Source organism: Rhinoderma darwinii, chromosome 4 (genome assembly GCF_050947455.1).
Source record: "Rhinoderma darwinii isolate aRhiDar2 chromosome 4, aRhiDar2.hap1, whole genome shotgun sequence".
Classification (NCBI taxonomy): domain Eukaryota; kingdom Metazoa; phylum Chordata; class Amphibia; order Anura; family Rhinodermatidae; genus Rhinoderma; species Rhinoderma darwinii.
The window spans coordinates 107,936,569-107,953,082 of NC_134690.1; the positions used below are offsets into that span (position 1 = coordinate 107,936,569).

Here is a 16,514-nt window from a genome sequence, read left to right on the forward strand (position 1 = left end):
GCAGTAATTTGAAGAATATTTGTGCGTGAATTTTTCCAGGTCAGCATTTGAACATCATGAAATTGGTAAATGTGTACCTGAAATACAAGTGTTCAAGTCCTCAGCGATTAGGACATTATTCCTGTACAATCCAAATGTAGCCTAGATGTGAACTTTTATAAGTTCATATGTTTAGTATATGTGCGTAGGTAAAAAATGATTTTTCCAAATGAAACAATTCCCCTTAAGTTGGTTATTTAAAGGACTCTAAAAAACTGAACCAATGGACACAATTGCACTCCTGAAATGCCCACCTCCAAAGTGCCACTTAGGGGTCCAGAGAAAGCAATTTGACCCCTTTAAAAAAAACTTCACTCTTTTTATGCTGCAGAAAAATGTCATGTGACTTGTCTTTGCTGTCATGAAGGGGAGAGGCTTATGAGGCAAGCTGGTTTTTTAACCCCATGATTGACAATTGTGGTGCAATTCTCTAACTCAGCATTATAATCCTACCCAGGTACCTTTAACTACAAACTAGTATCTTTTTGTGTTAGAAGAGATGAACGACTAACACTGCACTACTAAAACAGGCAAATTGTTTGAGTGGTGTGTGGACCTTTTAACCCTCTAATTGAACCTTATCACGCTCCGTTTAATTGGGGTGAAAGATTTTATAAGCATCAGTACTTCTTCTAAAATACTGTGGCAGCCTCTGCTTTGTTTTACAATCTATTTGAACCTTTCCACCAAAGTGAGCCAGGACGTAAGTTCTGGACCACTAGCTATACTTCTGCCTGCCAAACATAGGGAGCACATGTAGAAATCAAGTAGACAGGAGAGGGAAAAATTTCAAAATGAAATGAACGTCTGAGAAGAGTTGGATCTTCAGAAGGAAATATTATTTCAGTAAGTGACAATTTATTCTTCAGGTATAATATGGTATGTGTAGTGGTGGAATACTTCACTTTCCCATTCAGATTTGGTCAGCCTTTGAAACGTACCCAGGCAACCGGAATATTGGTATAATATTTTTTTGGCTTTAAAGGACAGTGATTTGTGCGATTTCCTCAGCCACTGTCTGAAATTAAATTCCCTAATGTAAAGTCTGAGAACACGTTGAACCGCGGTGTACCTTGTTCTTGTGCAAATAAAAGACAAGGAACAGTAAGATGTATTTTTCATTTGGAAACACTGTGTCATAAATACTTTCTCTGAGTGACTCACCAGTTATTTTAGTATTGGTTTACAGTCTCGGCTTCTAAGTGAAGTTACCTGCACCAAATAAGCCTGTGACTTCACATAAGTAATTCGCTGACCTCTGACGCTTGAGTCTGTTCTGTACAAGCCTCATTGGTACTTGTCGAGTTAAATGTCTGCTCGTATGGTTTTCTATTCCCTCGAGTCGTTTAAGTAACACGGAAAGAAGGAAACTCTATGAAAGCAGGAAAAAGTGTCTTACAAGAGACGGGCCAGACTTTGACAGACTGATGTCATCTGGAAAGCATTTGCTGCCTTTCCTGCTTATATTAGTTTGCGGTTTTGGTCTCATCATCTGATTTTGTATTTTAATAGTGCCTGTGCATAAGGTAATAAGGCGTTATAATCGTATTAAATGCAATACTTTTAAATTGTTGAATTCAGTGGACAAAGTTTATTTGACTTTGTAAATTTCATTAAAAGTCATGTTGTGGCATGTGTCCTAAATATGAGTCCTGTAGGAAAGACAAATTGGTTAAAATGGTTTAAATGTTTCAAGTAAAGGTTTATAATACATTTAACAAGAGAGTTAATATTGCAAAGGAGAATTGAAGAATAATAAAGGAAGCAATTTCTAAGAGCATTCCTCCCTAAAATGGAACTTACCAATAAATAAGCGACATCCTTCTGTCCGGTTGCTATCGCTTACTTTATATTTCTGACTTGGTAGGTTGAATTATAAACAATATGGCCACCCCGCAGTGGTTGTCATCCAACTTTCCTATAATTCCAATTTACAATCCTACCTTGTAATGCAATATGGGTACAGTTCCTTCATACTAATTTCTTGTGATATGTTTCTATATTGGTTGGTGGCACACCTAGCTACAACAGCTGATGTGCACCTCGACTGGTGTCTCTATTACATTCTAGATTAAAAAAAAATTAGCTTAAAAGGGTTGTCTAATAAATACAACCCCCGTCCATATGCCCTACTAGGCCATGTAATACTACATTTACCCTACAGTAGCCATGGCTTTCCCCAACTCATGAGGCAACCGCTTTAACAGGAGATGCATCTTTCCAAGTTAGCAGTAAAGGACTGCAAAACTGCTGACCGTGCTAGGTAGGAGCCACGGAAAGCTATTTGAACGTAACTTTTGTATAGGGTTCCAGTAGTACCATGAGTGATAAAGGGAAGTTTTAATTCGGCAGGCGCTGTTGCTGCAAGTGCCATCTAGCAAAACCGCTACAGCAGTCACTCAAGAGTAGATGGGAGGGGTTGTGAAGCGCTTACTACAGATAGTCGAGGGCACATCGGCGTAAGAGAACGCACAGATGGCACTGGTAATCTGCCATACACTGGAATAAAACTTCTGCTTCTCAGACATGCTCCTACTGAAACCCTACATCGGTATGTTTAAACGGCTTTCCAGGGCTCCTATCTACTAGCACAGTCGGCAGTTTTGCAAGTTGAAACTGCTAACAGACTTCCTCTATTGACAAATCTGCCCTACTAACATTTTGCTTAGTGTGGTAGGGATAAGGCTTAATTTCGAAACAATTTTTTTTTTTTATAGCAGCTGATAAATTTAAAATACAACTATGACAAACAAACCATGTCCTCACCCCACCTGCCATCACTCTTCCAAAAGACGTAGGTGTTCCACTGCATTCCAGTTTAATGGATGTGACACATTAATAAACTAACCTCAGTAAGTATTTTTCAAGACCAGGGGTCTCCAACCTGTGGCTCTCCAGCTGTGGAAGAACTAGAACTTCCAGCATGCTTTCGGAGCCTATGTTGGGAGCTTGAATTTTTGCAATGCCTTGAGAGCCACAGATTGGGGATCTCTGATCTAGACTGAAATGCATAAGAAGTACTCCACTGTGTGTAGTTTTGCAGTTTGCATATTTGGTAAACATTTTCTGTTTTGAGGGTAGAAAATCCACTTTTGTTGCTATAATGTTTATAAAAATAATAATTTGAGACGGTTTTGCACATTTCTATTTCCTTCCTATGCTCTTAGAAAATATCCTAAACTGCTATTCTATTCTATCATTCCGTTTTAGTGCAGTGACCTGGTGGTGACCACCACTTGTCAGCTGTTACATGGTATCATGATGGATGTGTGCTCCTTGATTTGTGCAGTTGAGCTTTCAAATACTATGTGGCTTTGAATGATGGTTTTAGTCTGATGTGTAATCCTGCTTGAATAAGTCTTAGTTATCACCACATTAATGTAGGAAGTCTTGGAGAGCAGCTCAGTTATTGCTTCCAGATGAGACGCACACATAGAAAGTCTGTAGGATGCGTGCACTTCTGACCATCCGTTATGTGGCCTTGTGCCCACAAATGAGATGGTCCTATCTTAGCCACAGGAAAACGAGACAAAGGTGGTTGTTTGTGAGCACGGAGCACATATTTCTAAAATGACATTGCTTCTACCCTACAAGCTCTTATTATATTTAAAGAGGATAGAACAAAATCCTTGTTCTCAAATTTCTCCAGCATCCATCAAATTAAAGGCTCTGTTTTTTTTTCTTTCTAGGATTGTGATTTTTATTCTGTAACTCCAGGTAACATCCTGAAGATAATTCCATAGTAGTGTGAGGTTTATTTAAAGACTTGTTACTTCTACAACTTGCCTCTCCTTCAACCCCCATGTAAATCTAAGTTTAATTCCTTTGACGGTGGTCATATCCTTGTGTCCGCTCCAGAAAAGCACCTGTTGTTAAAACATTCAAACTGGAGCCTTATAAAATGGCTTGTAAATCTTTGTAAGGGAATGTCGACTACATGTAGCTATATTCCATGCATTTTTTCATGTATGAAAAGAGAGAGTAGCTGAAAGACAGGCTAAATACAGGCACGTTACATAGTACGGTCATAAAGAGCGGTATGTCCATAAAGTTCAACCAAGGGATGGGAGAAATGATAGAACTAGGTTTCGCCACTATTGATCCTGAGGAAGGTTTAATCCGACTGGATCAGCATTCAAACAAGAATTCTACACATTGACATAGGGGCTGATATTTTTTAGTTCTAGGAAATTATCTAAGCCTTTTTTAAAGCCATCTACCGTCCCTGCTGTGACCGGATCCTGCGGTGACTATTCCATAGATTCACCGTTTTTACAGTAAAGGCTTGTCACCTCTGCAGATTGGACTTTTTTTTTTTTCTCCAGACAGAGGGAGTCCTCCCTTGACTTTTGAGGGGAATTTACATGGAACAGTTTTTCACTATGTTTCTTGTATGTGCCATTCATATATTTATATAAGTTAATCATATCCCCCTTAGTCGTCTCTTTTAATGACTAAATAGGTTTAATTCTTTTAATCTTTCTTCATAACTGAGATTCTCCATGCCCCTTATTAGTTTAGTTGCCCTAATTTGTATTTTTCCCAACTCCAGGGCATCCTTTCTGTGAACTGGAGCCCAGAACTGAACTGCATATTCTAGATGAGGCCTCACTAATGCTTTGTAAAGTGGTAATATTACATCCCTGTCCCGCGAGTCCATGCCTCTTTTATTACATAACATTAAACCTCATTTGCCAAGTGGATGCCCAAAGACTGCCAAATCGGCTTGTAATTTATTAACATCCTCCATAGACTGAACAATACTACATAGTTTGGTGTCATCTGCAAAAATAAAAACCATAATATTAATCTCATCCTCTATATCATTAATAAATAAATGTGGTCCTGAGTCATTTATTTTTGTTTGTATATAATTTATACAATAAATGTGAAGTTTTGTTTTTAAAGTGTCTGTTTTATTTTAGATACAGCTAAACTATTTTGGAAATTATATACCAAATATTTGGACTCCTGAAACTGGATGTGGGACTTGTGAAATGGACACTATAGATTTATCAACACTTGAGGTAAGTGCTGTATAATTTAAATATTCATATAAGTTCCATTTACATCTGTAGATCTGTACAATGACTAAATTAGTGCCTTTCGTAAACTTGTGTTTTCATACTATGTTTTCACCTTTGAATGTATTTTTTCTAAGATTGTAGCTATTCTAAAAACTAAATATCTATGCTGGTCTATCATGTACACATCAAATATAGATAAGATCAATGATTAAAGGGGTTGTCCACAGGATTGGTCATCCAGTATATGATCTGTGTGGGTCCGACACCCGGACCCCGCACCTATCAGCTGCATTGGCTGCCTCAGGGCACCGGACGTCCATGCCGGAAACAGATCACTCATGTCACGGAATAGCGGCCGCTCTGCTCCTATTCAAGTGAATAGGAGCAGAGCTGCAGTTCTTCAGAACAGCCATCTGCTTCCGGTTCCAACTACTGAATACCCTTCAAAACATCCGGCAGCCGAAGCGGTTAATCGATGGAAAATTGTTCCATTGGTAATATTCCTGATTCAATTTTAGGCTTTTTTCTTTTATTGGGACTAGTGTTGAGAAACACTGACTTACGGCATGCTGTATTGAAATAAGCTCCTGATTGCCTGGTGCAATTTTTTTTGGGCTCAAACTAGGATTATGCTTTCTTTTTATAACATTTCTCTCTTTAGTATCCACTTGGTTTTGGAGCACCAAACTGTACTGTGGGAATCTGGCCTGAGGGTGCAACATTGGTAGTAGAGCCAGGAGATGCCCATGGCGGCTTTTCCAGTACCAATAAAGGCCCCTCTGAGCCGTTCAGGAGAGCATCGAGTTAAATGATAATTTTTTTTTCTGCAATAAGGCCTCTGTCATAAACACTCTTGTTTGTTTTTTTTGTTGTCATCGTTTTAAAACGCATATTAAAAAAAAAAAAATTTTTTTTTATTCAGCGTTCCTTTTATACAGGTGTTTTCCCAAACTCTTTTGAAGATCTAAAGAGAAGACTATGCAAAAATCCCCAAAAAATGTCACACTTACAGCATGCTGTGTTCAAAAATAAATAAATGAATGCCACTGGTCCTAAAAATGCTACAAAAATGCCACAAAACACTTTTCGTGTTTTATTATATTCTTTAAAGTGACATATAGCTGCAGAGCTTTTGGGGGGAAAAAACTAAACAAAAAACGCTGTGTGGGGGGGGGGGGGAGAAAGCCTCGGGGAGATAAAGGCTGAACAATTATTTCGTTCAATATGAGAGATATCCAGTGAGCACCCTCTAGTGGCAGCTAAAGGCAGTCAGTTTTATCATTTAGCTGGATGGTTATGTAAATGGCAATATGAGATTTGTATGGGAAGAACAAAGCTTCTGGAACCAGTTAAATTTAAAATGGGTGTTAAAGGGAACCTGTCACCGGCTTTTAACCTATTCAACTCTACTCACCCCTCGCTGGCTGCTACTGTCAAAAGTTCATTGGCGTTATCCCCTCTCCTAAACTCATCCCCTGACCGTAAATAACCATCTGCAAACATTTTCCACCTTTTATGGTAATAATCTGGCAGATCGTTCGTTCCCCTTATGCCCGCCCATTGCCGCCCGGCATGTATGGTCCAACACCCTTCCCTCCTTCATCTGGGCCTCAAATCTAGTTACTGCGCATGCACCGCTGTGGTGTCTCATTGTGCGCATGCATCAGAGTAGGACATTGATGTGCAGGATTTCATATGTGCTGCGGGGAGGCGAGGAGCTGTCAATCAAAAGTAAGGAGGAGGGAGTTAACTCGGAAAGACTTGAGGAATGAAGATATGACTCTTTTCAAACAAAGATATGACTCTTTTATGCTCATTAGCATACAGTGTGGGAACACTGAAACTGAATACTAAAGTTACAGAGCCGACTTAGAAGATAATTATAGGTTACACCCAAAAAAAATTTCATCCGCTTTCACCAGGTACTGCTGCTTTAATAGGTGATATGCTGGTGACCGGTTCCCTTTAATGTTAGGTGTTAATCACGAATCCATCATAGAACTTCAGGGATATTAGATATCACATGCAGACCACCATGCATAATGGGATATTAATGTTAACCCCTCCCTCCCCCTAGAACACCAACCAATGGGTATTCACAATTTAACCACTTTAGATAACCAGAAATATTACAAGAGTACTATTACTAACCCCTAAACCATGCTGTGTAAAAATAAATAAAAACAAATTGTGTGATAGAGAAAGTAAGTAGTGGAGCATTTGCAATTGCTATTATAGACCTCAACACACTAGGAAACTACCCATTAAAATAAACCTGTGAGGTAGGTAGGAAAAAGAGTGAAATATTTTTTTCTTACAATGAAGACTTTGCCCTTTACAGGACTGATCTATAAGGAAAACAATGCGCAGATGTTTTAATGCCTGCACTTAAACACATTCAATCAAATATACAGATTTGTTGACCCTTACCTTTACTTGAATTTGATTAAGAACTCCAATTTGTCATGAAACCATTTCAATCCAACATCGCGTCCGGCTAGCAAAACCATTGACAGGCTGCAACTTGCATCACAACCACTGGGTGGTTACGCACAGACACACATAGCATAGATCTTTTGAGATTGAGTATCGCAAAATTATGGTTTTAAAAAAATTGGTCATCTCGCACCCCACACCTCAGGGTATGCTGAGATAAGAAAGGACATATCTGTACTTTATAAAGAAAATGTCCTTATTTTGGTTAGATTGCATGGTCTTGTAGAGTTTCCCAGGCTTAACATTTTTCAGTGAACAATAATAAAGATGTGTTTCACCCAATTTATACAACTCTACCCACTATCAAATTGCAGCATTTTAATACTGAATTTAATAAAGATGTCAAATTGTGGTTAGTAACCTGTAAAGGAGGAGGATTGCCTGTAGAGTATTAATTTAGAAAACTCTGATGTGTTAAAGATTCAAGCCAACAGGCGTCGTTCTTTAATATTCAGTAGAAGTATTTTTGGGATTATAAATTGTTGAGGAACTTTGTTCGTTAATGTTGTTTTTGGGTGATCCGCCTTCAAATCCTAGTTTCCTGTCATAGGTTCGTGGAGACATTACATGGTTGTTTTTATTACATTACTTCATTCATTGCAAGTCTTGTAAAATGACACACAAGAACCATATAAACTGTAATTGGAACAAAACATTTCTGTACAGAATGCAAAACAATATGATTGAGAAGACTGGAATTCCTTTTGGCACCAGCAAATCTGTTTTGCAGATTGAGGTCTTCATGTATTTTTGTTTAGCGGCTGATTATACATGTTATATACAGAGAGGGTTTCCAAACCAGTTTATTGTTACTTTGGGTAAACGGAAGGAAAAACTTAACTCCAAATATATGATTAGCTCTGGATTACTGACAAACAGTGGTTAGTAAATTAGGTCATGGACTTGGAACAACCATTGCAAAACACAAATCGAACCCTGAAGTTGTGAAAAGTTCGTTGTGACACTGAATCTCTTGCTTTACTGACCAATAGTTAATCTTTTTTTTTTTCTTTATCTTTTTTTTTCTGCAGTCACCAATTAGGACCATGGCTAATAATAATAATAATAATAATAATCTTTATTTATATAGCGCCAACATATTACGCAGCACTTTACAATTTAGAGGGGACATGAAACAAACAATATCAGACATTACATAGTGACAAAGTTCATTTACAATTAAAACCTGGGGAGTGAGGAACCTGCTCGCAAGAGCTTACAATCTATGAGGACATAAGGGAGACACAAAGTGTAACAGTGTTTGTTCTGTACAATGGTCCGGCCATTTTTATACACATGCGGTGGTAACATAAAGCTGCATGAGCCGGTCACCAGCCAGTATCCGTGTATGACGGACATGAAGAGAAGGAGTGTGAGGGAATCTTATTCTGATAACTAATCTAAAAGGAGGGCCATGGAAAGGAGTCAGATTAGGGAATGTTATAGGCCTGTCTAAATAGATGTGTTTTCAGGGCACGTTTAAAACTGTGGATATTGGGAATTAATCGGATTGTCTGGGGTAGCACATTCCAGAGGACGGGTGCAGCACGAGAGAAATCTTGGAGACGGGAGTGGGAGGTTCGGATTATGGAGGATTTTAATCTAAGGTCGTTGGCAGAACGTAGAGCCCGAGTAGGGTGGTAGACAGAGATAAGGGAGGAGATGTAAGGAGGTGCAGCACTGTGGAAAGCTTTGTGGGTGAGAGTAATAAGTTTGAATTTTATTCGGAAGGGGATGGGCAACCAGTGCAGTGACTGGCACAGATTAGAGGCGTTGGTGTAGCGGTTGGTCATAAAGATGAGCCTGGCTGCTGCATTGAGGATAGATTGGAGAGGGGAGAGTTTAGTGAGGGGAAGACCGACTAGTAATGAGTTACAGTAGTCAAGACGAGAGTGAATCAGAGCAACAATGAGAGTTTTGGCGGTTTCCTCCGTAAGAAAAGAGCGGATTCTGGAGATGTTTTTGAGGTGAAAATGACAGGAGCGTGAAAGTGATTGTATGTGAGGAGTAAAGGAAAGATCTGAGTCAAAAATAACCCTGAGACAGCGGGCGTGCTGCTTAGGAGTGATGGTAGTGCCACACACAGAGATGGAGACATCAGGTTTAGGGAGGTTAGTAGATGGTGGGAACACAAGGAGCTCAGTTTTAGAAAGATTCCGTTTCAGATAGAGAGAGGACATGATGTTAGAGACAGCGGACAGACAATCACTGGTGTTCTGTATTAGAGCAGGGGTGATGTCACGGGAAGAGGTATATAATTGGGTGTCATCAGCGTAGAGATGGTACTGGAAGCCAAATCTGCTGATGGTTTGTCCAATAGGAGCTGTGTAGAGAGAAAAGACCAATGGACCTAGGACTGATCCATGAGGAACCCCGATAGCAATGGGAAGAGGAGAAGAAGTGGAACCAGCAAATGACACACTGAACGAGCGGTCAGAGAGATAGGAGAAAAAACAAGAGAGAGCCGCGTCCTGGAGGCCAATAGAGTGGAGCATGTTAAGTAGATCCAAAAGAATAAGGAGAGAGGATTTACCGTCCGATTTAGCCACCAAGAGATCATTTGAGACTTTAGTAAGGGCAGTTTCTGTGGAGTGTAGAGTGCGGAAACCAGATTGTAAGGGGTCTAGAATGGAGTTAGCAGAGAGATAGCAGATAAGGCGAGAGTAGACAAAGCGTTCCAGGAGTTTGGAGATGAAGGGCAGATTAGAGACTGGTCGGTAGTTAGCAGTGCTGGATGGGTCAAGAGTTGGTTTTTTCAGTAATGGGTTTATAATGGCATGTTTAAAAGCGGAGGGAAAGATACCAGAGGAAAGAGAGAGGTTAAATATTTTAGTCAGGTGACCAGTGACAGCTGGGGAGAGAGACTGGAGGAGGTGTGAGGGGATAGGGTCACTTGGACAGGTAGTAGGACGAGAAGAAGAGAGGAGCCTCGAGACTTCTTCTTCAGTTATTGGGTCAAATGCTGAGAATTAAGAAGAGGGAGTGCGGGAGGGAAGGGGATCGATGTTACTAGGGGACTGGGAGATAATATCATGCCGGATGTTGTCAATTTTAACTTTAAAATAATGTCTTCAGCACTGAGATCTGTGATTGGCGTCTGCACTTTAGGACTAAGGAGGGAGTGAAAAGTATCAAAGAGGCGTTTTGGATTATTAGATAGTGTGGAGATGAGAGAAGTGAAATAGACTTGTTTGGCGCGGTGAAGGGCAGAGTTGTACGTTTTTGAGCATAAATTTGTAATGGAGGAAATCTGCATCCAAATGTGATTTTCTCCACAGTCGTTCAGCACATCTCAAGCACCGCTGAAGAAAGCGGGATTGAGGCGTGTGCCAGGGTTGTCGTCGTCTTTGTCGAGTGGTTCGGAGTGTAGGGGGGGCTGCTTCATCCAATGCATTTTTGAGAGTGTTATTATAAAGTTTGGCAGCCAGATTGGGACAGGAGAGGGAAGAGATAGGGGACAATAAGGACTGTAGACTGTCTATGAGTTTCACAGTGTTAAAGGCATGTAGATTTCTGTATGTCTGATACGTAGGGATGACCTGAGGAGGCAGAGAATATTTGATAGTAAATGAGAGAAGATTGTGGTCAAAAAGCAAGAGAGGAGAGTTAATAAAGTCAGAAACTGAGCAGAGCCGGAAGAGGAGGCAGAGAATATTTGATAGTAAATGAGAGAAGATTGTGGTCAAAAAGCAGGAGAGGAGAGTTAATAAAGTCAGAAACTGAGCAGAGCCGGAAGAAGACCAGGTCAAGCGAATGCCCGTCTTCATGTGTAGGAGAGTTAGTAAGTTGTGACAAACCTAGGGACGAGGTTAAAGATAGAAACTGGGAGGCAGATGAGGAGAGGGGGTTATCAATGGGGATGTTGAAGTCACCCATGATGAGAGTGGGTGTTTCAGAGGATAGAAACTGTGGAAGCCAGGCAGCAAAATGATCCAGGATTTGGCGGGGTGAGCCCGGTGGGCGGTAGACAACTGCCACTTGGAGGGAAAAAGGGTGAAAGAGTCTGAGGGTGTGGACTTCAAAAGAGGGAAATGGGAGTGAGGGGACCGGGGGAATGACCTGGAAAGTGCAGTGTGGAGAAAGAAGTATACCTACTCCTCCACCCCGCCTGTTCTCAGGTCTGGGGGCATGAGAGAACTGGAGACCACCATAAGATAGAGCAGCAGGGGAAGTAGTGTCAGACAGGTGTAGCCATGTTTCTGTAAGTGCCAGAAGGTTGAGAGAGTTAGAAAGGAATAAGTCATGAATAAAGGTGAGTTTGTTGCACACGGACCGAGAGTTCCAGAGAGCACAGTTAAAAGAGACAGGAGAAGACATACAAGGAATGGTAAGAAGATTTGCAGGGTTTCTATGTGTGGCAGGTAAGTGGTTGAGCTTGGCAGAAGAAAAGGGAGGCCCAGGGTTGGGAGAGATGTCCCCTGCAGCGAGTAGCAGGAGAATGGAGAGAGACAGCAGATGGTTCTGTGATTTATGAGAGTGATTTTTATGTTGGGGAGTGGGATGAGAAGGGTTAAGTTGACTGGGGAAAGTGAATAGTGAATGGGAGCTGTACATGGGCGAGGCAAGGAGAGAGGGACTGATGTGGACTGTTTTTTGGCAAGGCCTAAATGGGCGATAGGATTGTAAACCAAGAGCAGCTATAATGATGAGCGCGGTAGCAAACATGTTTGTTTGTAAACAGATAGAGTTTGAAATCTAATAATTAGAGCGTGTGATAGTTTGTTTGTTTTGCTAATGCAGCTTACCTGTCACTGACCCTGTGCAACTGCCATGTATAACTGCCAGGACACTTTGACAGTATGACACTTCGACAGAGATGACGTCTGCCTCCGTGCCCCCCTGGCTATGTAGATTGCAGATAATTAAAGAGAGCCGCATCTGGTATTGCAGTTAAGTCCATTAACTTAAATGGGGATGAGCTGCAATACCAGACTTAACCCATGGACAAGAGTGGCGCTGTTCCGTGGAAAGAGTTTTTTTTTTTTTTTATATTCCCGGACAACTCAAAGTGATCTTCTTAACTTGTGGTCTCAAGTTCACTGTGCATGTATGAGCAAGTGCGGTGTTTGTAAAAACCTTGCATCTTTTCTATGGTGCCGTCATTTGCATATATCCCACTTAGTGCACCGGATACAGGCTTGTATATGCATCGGGAGAAGAGGGTGCATACAAGCTTCTAGATTACATCCACTTATATCTATGTGGCAGATTCACTTTAAAGGGGCATTTATATTTGCCCCAAATACAGTCTTTCAAACCGCTTAGAGTCTGTCATTTAGGTAACTCATTGGACACAGAAAAAAATAGATGATTAATTTGGCAGATATTGATCAAAACTGCGCAAGCTTAATCTATTTGGTGCGGCTCAAAACACACTTATTTGACCTCATAGCTGTTAAAATCATGTGTGCCAGTAAATTGTGAAAAAATCGTGTCTGTAAATAATCAATTTGCTGGAAACATTGCAAGTTTTATAGCCACACCCTTTGCATGCCCCTTTAGACCAAAAATACAAAAATGCCCTTCATTTATTGAATGGAGATTGGCAAAATCTTGTATTACTTATCCAACTGCTGGGCTGGTGAAGAGAACCAGTTCACTCCTTTTATGTGACACAAGGGTGAGGCCACCTGACCCCACCCCAGCCAACCACAGTATGGACCTCCCACCTTCACCGCAGAACTGTAATTATACTGTGTGGCGCCAACTAGATAAGTCATACAAGTCAGACCTTGGTTTCAACTTGGTGTGTTTTTTTTATTTTTTTTATTTTAGTTTTTTTTAAATTGAAGTTTCTACAATATTGTTTTACTGAAACCTTCATACACTTTGCAGCTACAGGACATCTGCAAAAAACAAACAACGCATATGTCACTGTGCCCTGCCTTTACTAAGCATTTCAACAGCAACACTTTGTGTACTTAATGTTCATCCAGTTAATAGTTTAAATCTGTGCTATATTCTTATAGAGAGCTAAATAATTACTTTCCAGAAAAAATATTTTGTCCATATTAAAATAAACCGCTCATAGTTGCAAACATACATTAACAATTGGAAGACTTTAACATCTGGGGAAATTGTGGAATTGACATGCAGATGTGGAAAGCCCTTTTTCACAAGTAAACAATACTTCTTTAATGGAGCCTAGGGCACAGCCTGACTACAGTAAGAATAGTGCCTGACATAATACAGCTCAATGCCTTAGGCTATTAACCAATTTAGTTGTAGTCTGCAAAAGGAAAATAAGCTTTTTTTTTTTTTAATGAAGTATGAATTCGTGGAACATACATTACCGTTTTGTTACACAACTATTCCAATTTAACACTGCAAATCTTTAAAAAAACAAACAAAAACGATATTCTCTATATATTATATATTCTAACTTAAACAAAGATATATTTTTCCTTTTACGATTCTCTAAGTACTAGTTTAATATACTAATTTCTACAGTTCTAACAAATGTTTCTGCCATAACAATTACCCTAAGCAAAATCTATCTGATAACAAATTCCTTTCTACAGCAGTATAAAGAATGAGTGTTACTATGTACTGCAGAATTTGGAAAGTTCAGCTTCGTTAAAGTATGTGCTTGTGATTAAAAAAAAAAGAAAATAAATCCTACTCCTCTTTTGCTCTCCCCAGATAGGAGCTTGGGAAAAGCTTGTCGGAATCATGCAATACCATAGAATTTATACACTTATTCGAGATCATAATTATAATTTTTACATTGCGCCAACATATTCTGCAGAGTTAGTCCCTATACAGTTTTTATCATTGGCAGCACATCCCCTGTTCCTACGTCGGGAGATGTGCTGCTGACAGCGATGATTTTTAGGACTGCATGAAAGATGTTTGCTGGTTTGTCCACTGATTGCTGGGACCTTTTACACGGGCCGATGATCGTAAACGAGCGTTTATAATCCCTTCATCATTGGCAAGTGTAATAGGGCCTTAAGGCCTAATTTAGTCAGGATATGAATCTAAAACAAATAAACCTATGTAAAAGCTCTTAATTTGTCTGCAAAACATCCACTGTGTGTGCCGATTTGAATAATTGAATTAAAGCTGTACATTCTTTTTTTTTTTTTTTTTTTTCATTAAAGGGGGCTGTCCAGTTTAGAAAACACATTTTAATTTACTCTATTGGGGAATAGAGGGGGGGGGGGTCCTTCGACCAGGATCCTCATCTGTTGACCAGAGTGGAGAGCTGTTACACAGAGCGTTTCCTGCTCTGGAGGACCTGTTCGGTCTTGCGCAGACAACCCATTGATTTGAATGGATACTGTGTAATACTCAATTACCCCTGTGGTGTCGCTGCAGGGAAACTGAACACTGACACTGCACAACCCCTGTAAGTTAATTGTTAATTTATTTTGATTGTGAACATAAGTTTTAGTAACCTATTTGTGCATTTAGGAATATCCAAGGGTAACCGTTGGAGTCTTTATTGAGCAGCCAACTCCTTTCCTGCCAGAGTTCTTCAATAGATTGTTGGCACTGGATTATCCCAAAGAGAAACTCTCTCTTTTTATTCATAACAGTGTAAGTATTGAAGATACATTGTTTTTTACAAGCTTTACATATCGTCTTACAATCATGTTGTTTAATAGTTTTTATGTCTGTTTCTTGGCGGTACGTTCAGTTAACTTTACATGAATTTGCTTATGGTCTGATTGATTTTGAAGCACATAAATTTTGTGTTGGACAGGAGTAGCAGTATCTTGTACCTCAATAGGGAAAATTTGTCTGGAAAGTAATTGACTATTCCATAGCGAGTTCCAGAATCTGTTCTGTTATCACTTGCTACATTTTGCATAATAAAATCACGTGTCCATTAGCCGGATAATGCAATTTGGGATTTCATTAGCTAAGATGAAATATCCAAATGCTTGCTGTTCTAAAACATTCTTCTACATTTTACAGATTATCCCAGAATGTAAGAAGTTGCTATATTCTTAACTACCAAAGGTAGTTGTATAATACGCATTTTACACCTTGGATTTCAAGGCCGTTTTACCACACATGTAACTTTTTTTTTTTTTACCATCTTCGGCTTCGTTCACATCTGCGTCAGGGCTCCGTTCAGGCGTTCCGTCAGAGCTTTCCGTCAGGAGACCCCATGAATGGAGCCCTGACGCAGATGTGAACGAAGCCTTATTCGTATGTGGCAATATCATTGTAATGGATTTGCCTGACACAGCTTCTTTGTCGACGCCCGTGATTAATCAGCCTGCATCTGTGCCTAGGTCTGTTAGAGTGACTCGATCTGCTACCACTCAGGCTGGGAGGCTGAGGAGTGGGAGAACCTATCACAGCCTGGCCAGACGGAGCTAGCTCCCGCCCTCTGTCTATTTATACCTTAATTTCCTGCTCCTCCTTTGCCTGTGATTCTGTCCTGTTTCCTGGCTCTGCTGCTCCTGCTTGTTCTATTGTCCTCTGCTTCAAATTGACTCTGGCTTTACTGACTATTCTCCTGCTCTGCGTTTGGTACCTCGTACACTCCTCGTTTGACTCGGCTCGTTCACTACTCTTGTTGCTCACGGTGTTGCCGTGGGCAACTGCCCCATTTCCCTTATCTTCTGTGTACCCTTGCCTGTTGGTCTGTCGTGCACTTATTGAGCGTAGGGACCGTCGCCCAGTTGTACGCCGTCGCCTAGGACGGGCTGTGCAAGTAGGCAGGGACTGAGTGGCGGGTAGATTAGGGCTCACCTGTCTGTCTCCCTACCCCGTCATTACAATCATTGGTTTACTTTACAGACTTGAAGCCTTACCTGCTCTGTATCAGGGTCAACATGACAACACTTGTCCTTTGGTCTGGTATTTTGGCTTTGTCAGTGAGAAATATACAATTATGCATGAAAACTGCTCTGAGAAAGTGACAGTGGTGTCGATAGCAATATACATTGGGTTTCATTTTTGTGTTTGATATATAAGGGATCTAGTTGCTTGATA

General features: G+C 40.3%; 1 protein-coding gene across 1 annotated transcript in view; it reads left to right on the forward strand.

Annotated features, from left to right (window-relative positions):
* PLOD2 (procollagen-lysine,2-oxoglutarate 5-dioxygenase 2) overlaps positions 1 to 16,514 on the forward strand; it is a 107,082-nt gene that overhangs the window by 68,487 nt on the left and 22,081 nt on the right. The window contains exons 8-9 of the mRNA XM_075861456.1: positions 4,965 to 5,066; positions 14,979 to 15,104. Of these exons, the coding sequence (XP_075717571.1) occupies positions 4,965 to 5,066; positions 14,979 to 15,104 (228 nt within the window). The remainder of the gene's footprint in view (positions 1 to 4,964; positions 5,067 to 14,978; positions 15,105 to 16,514) is intronic.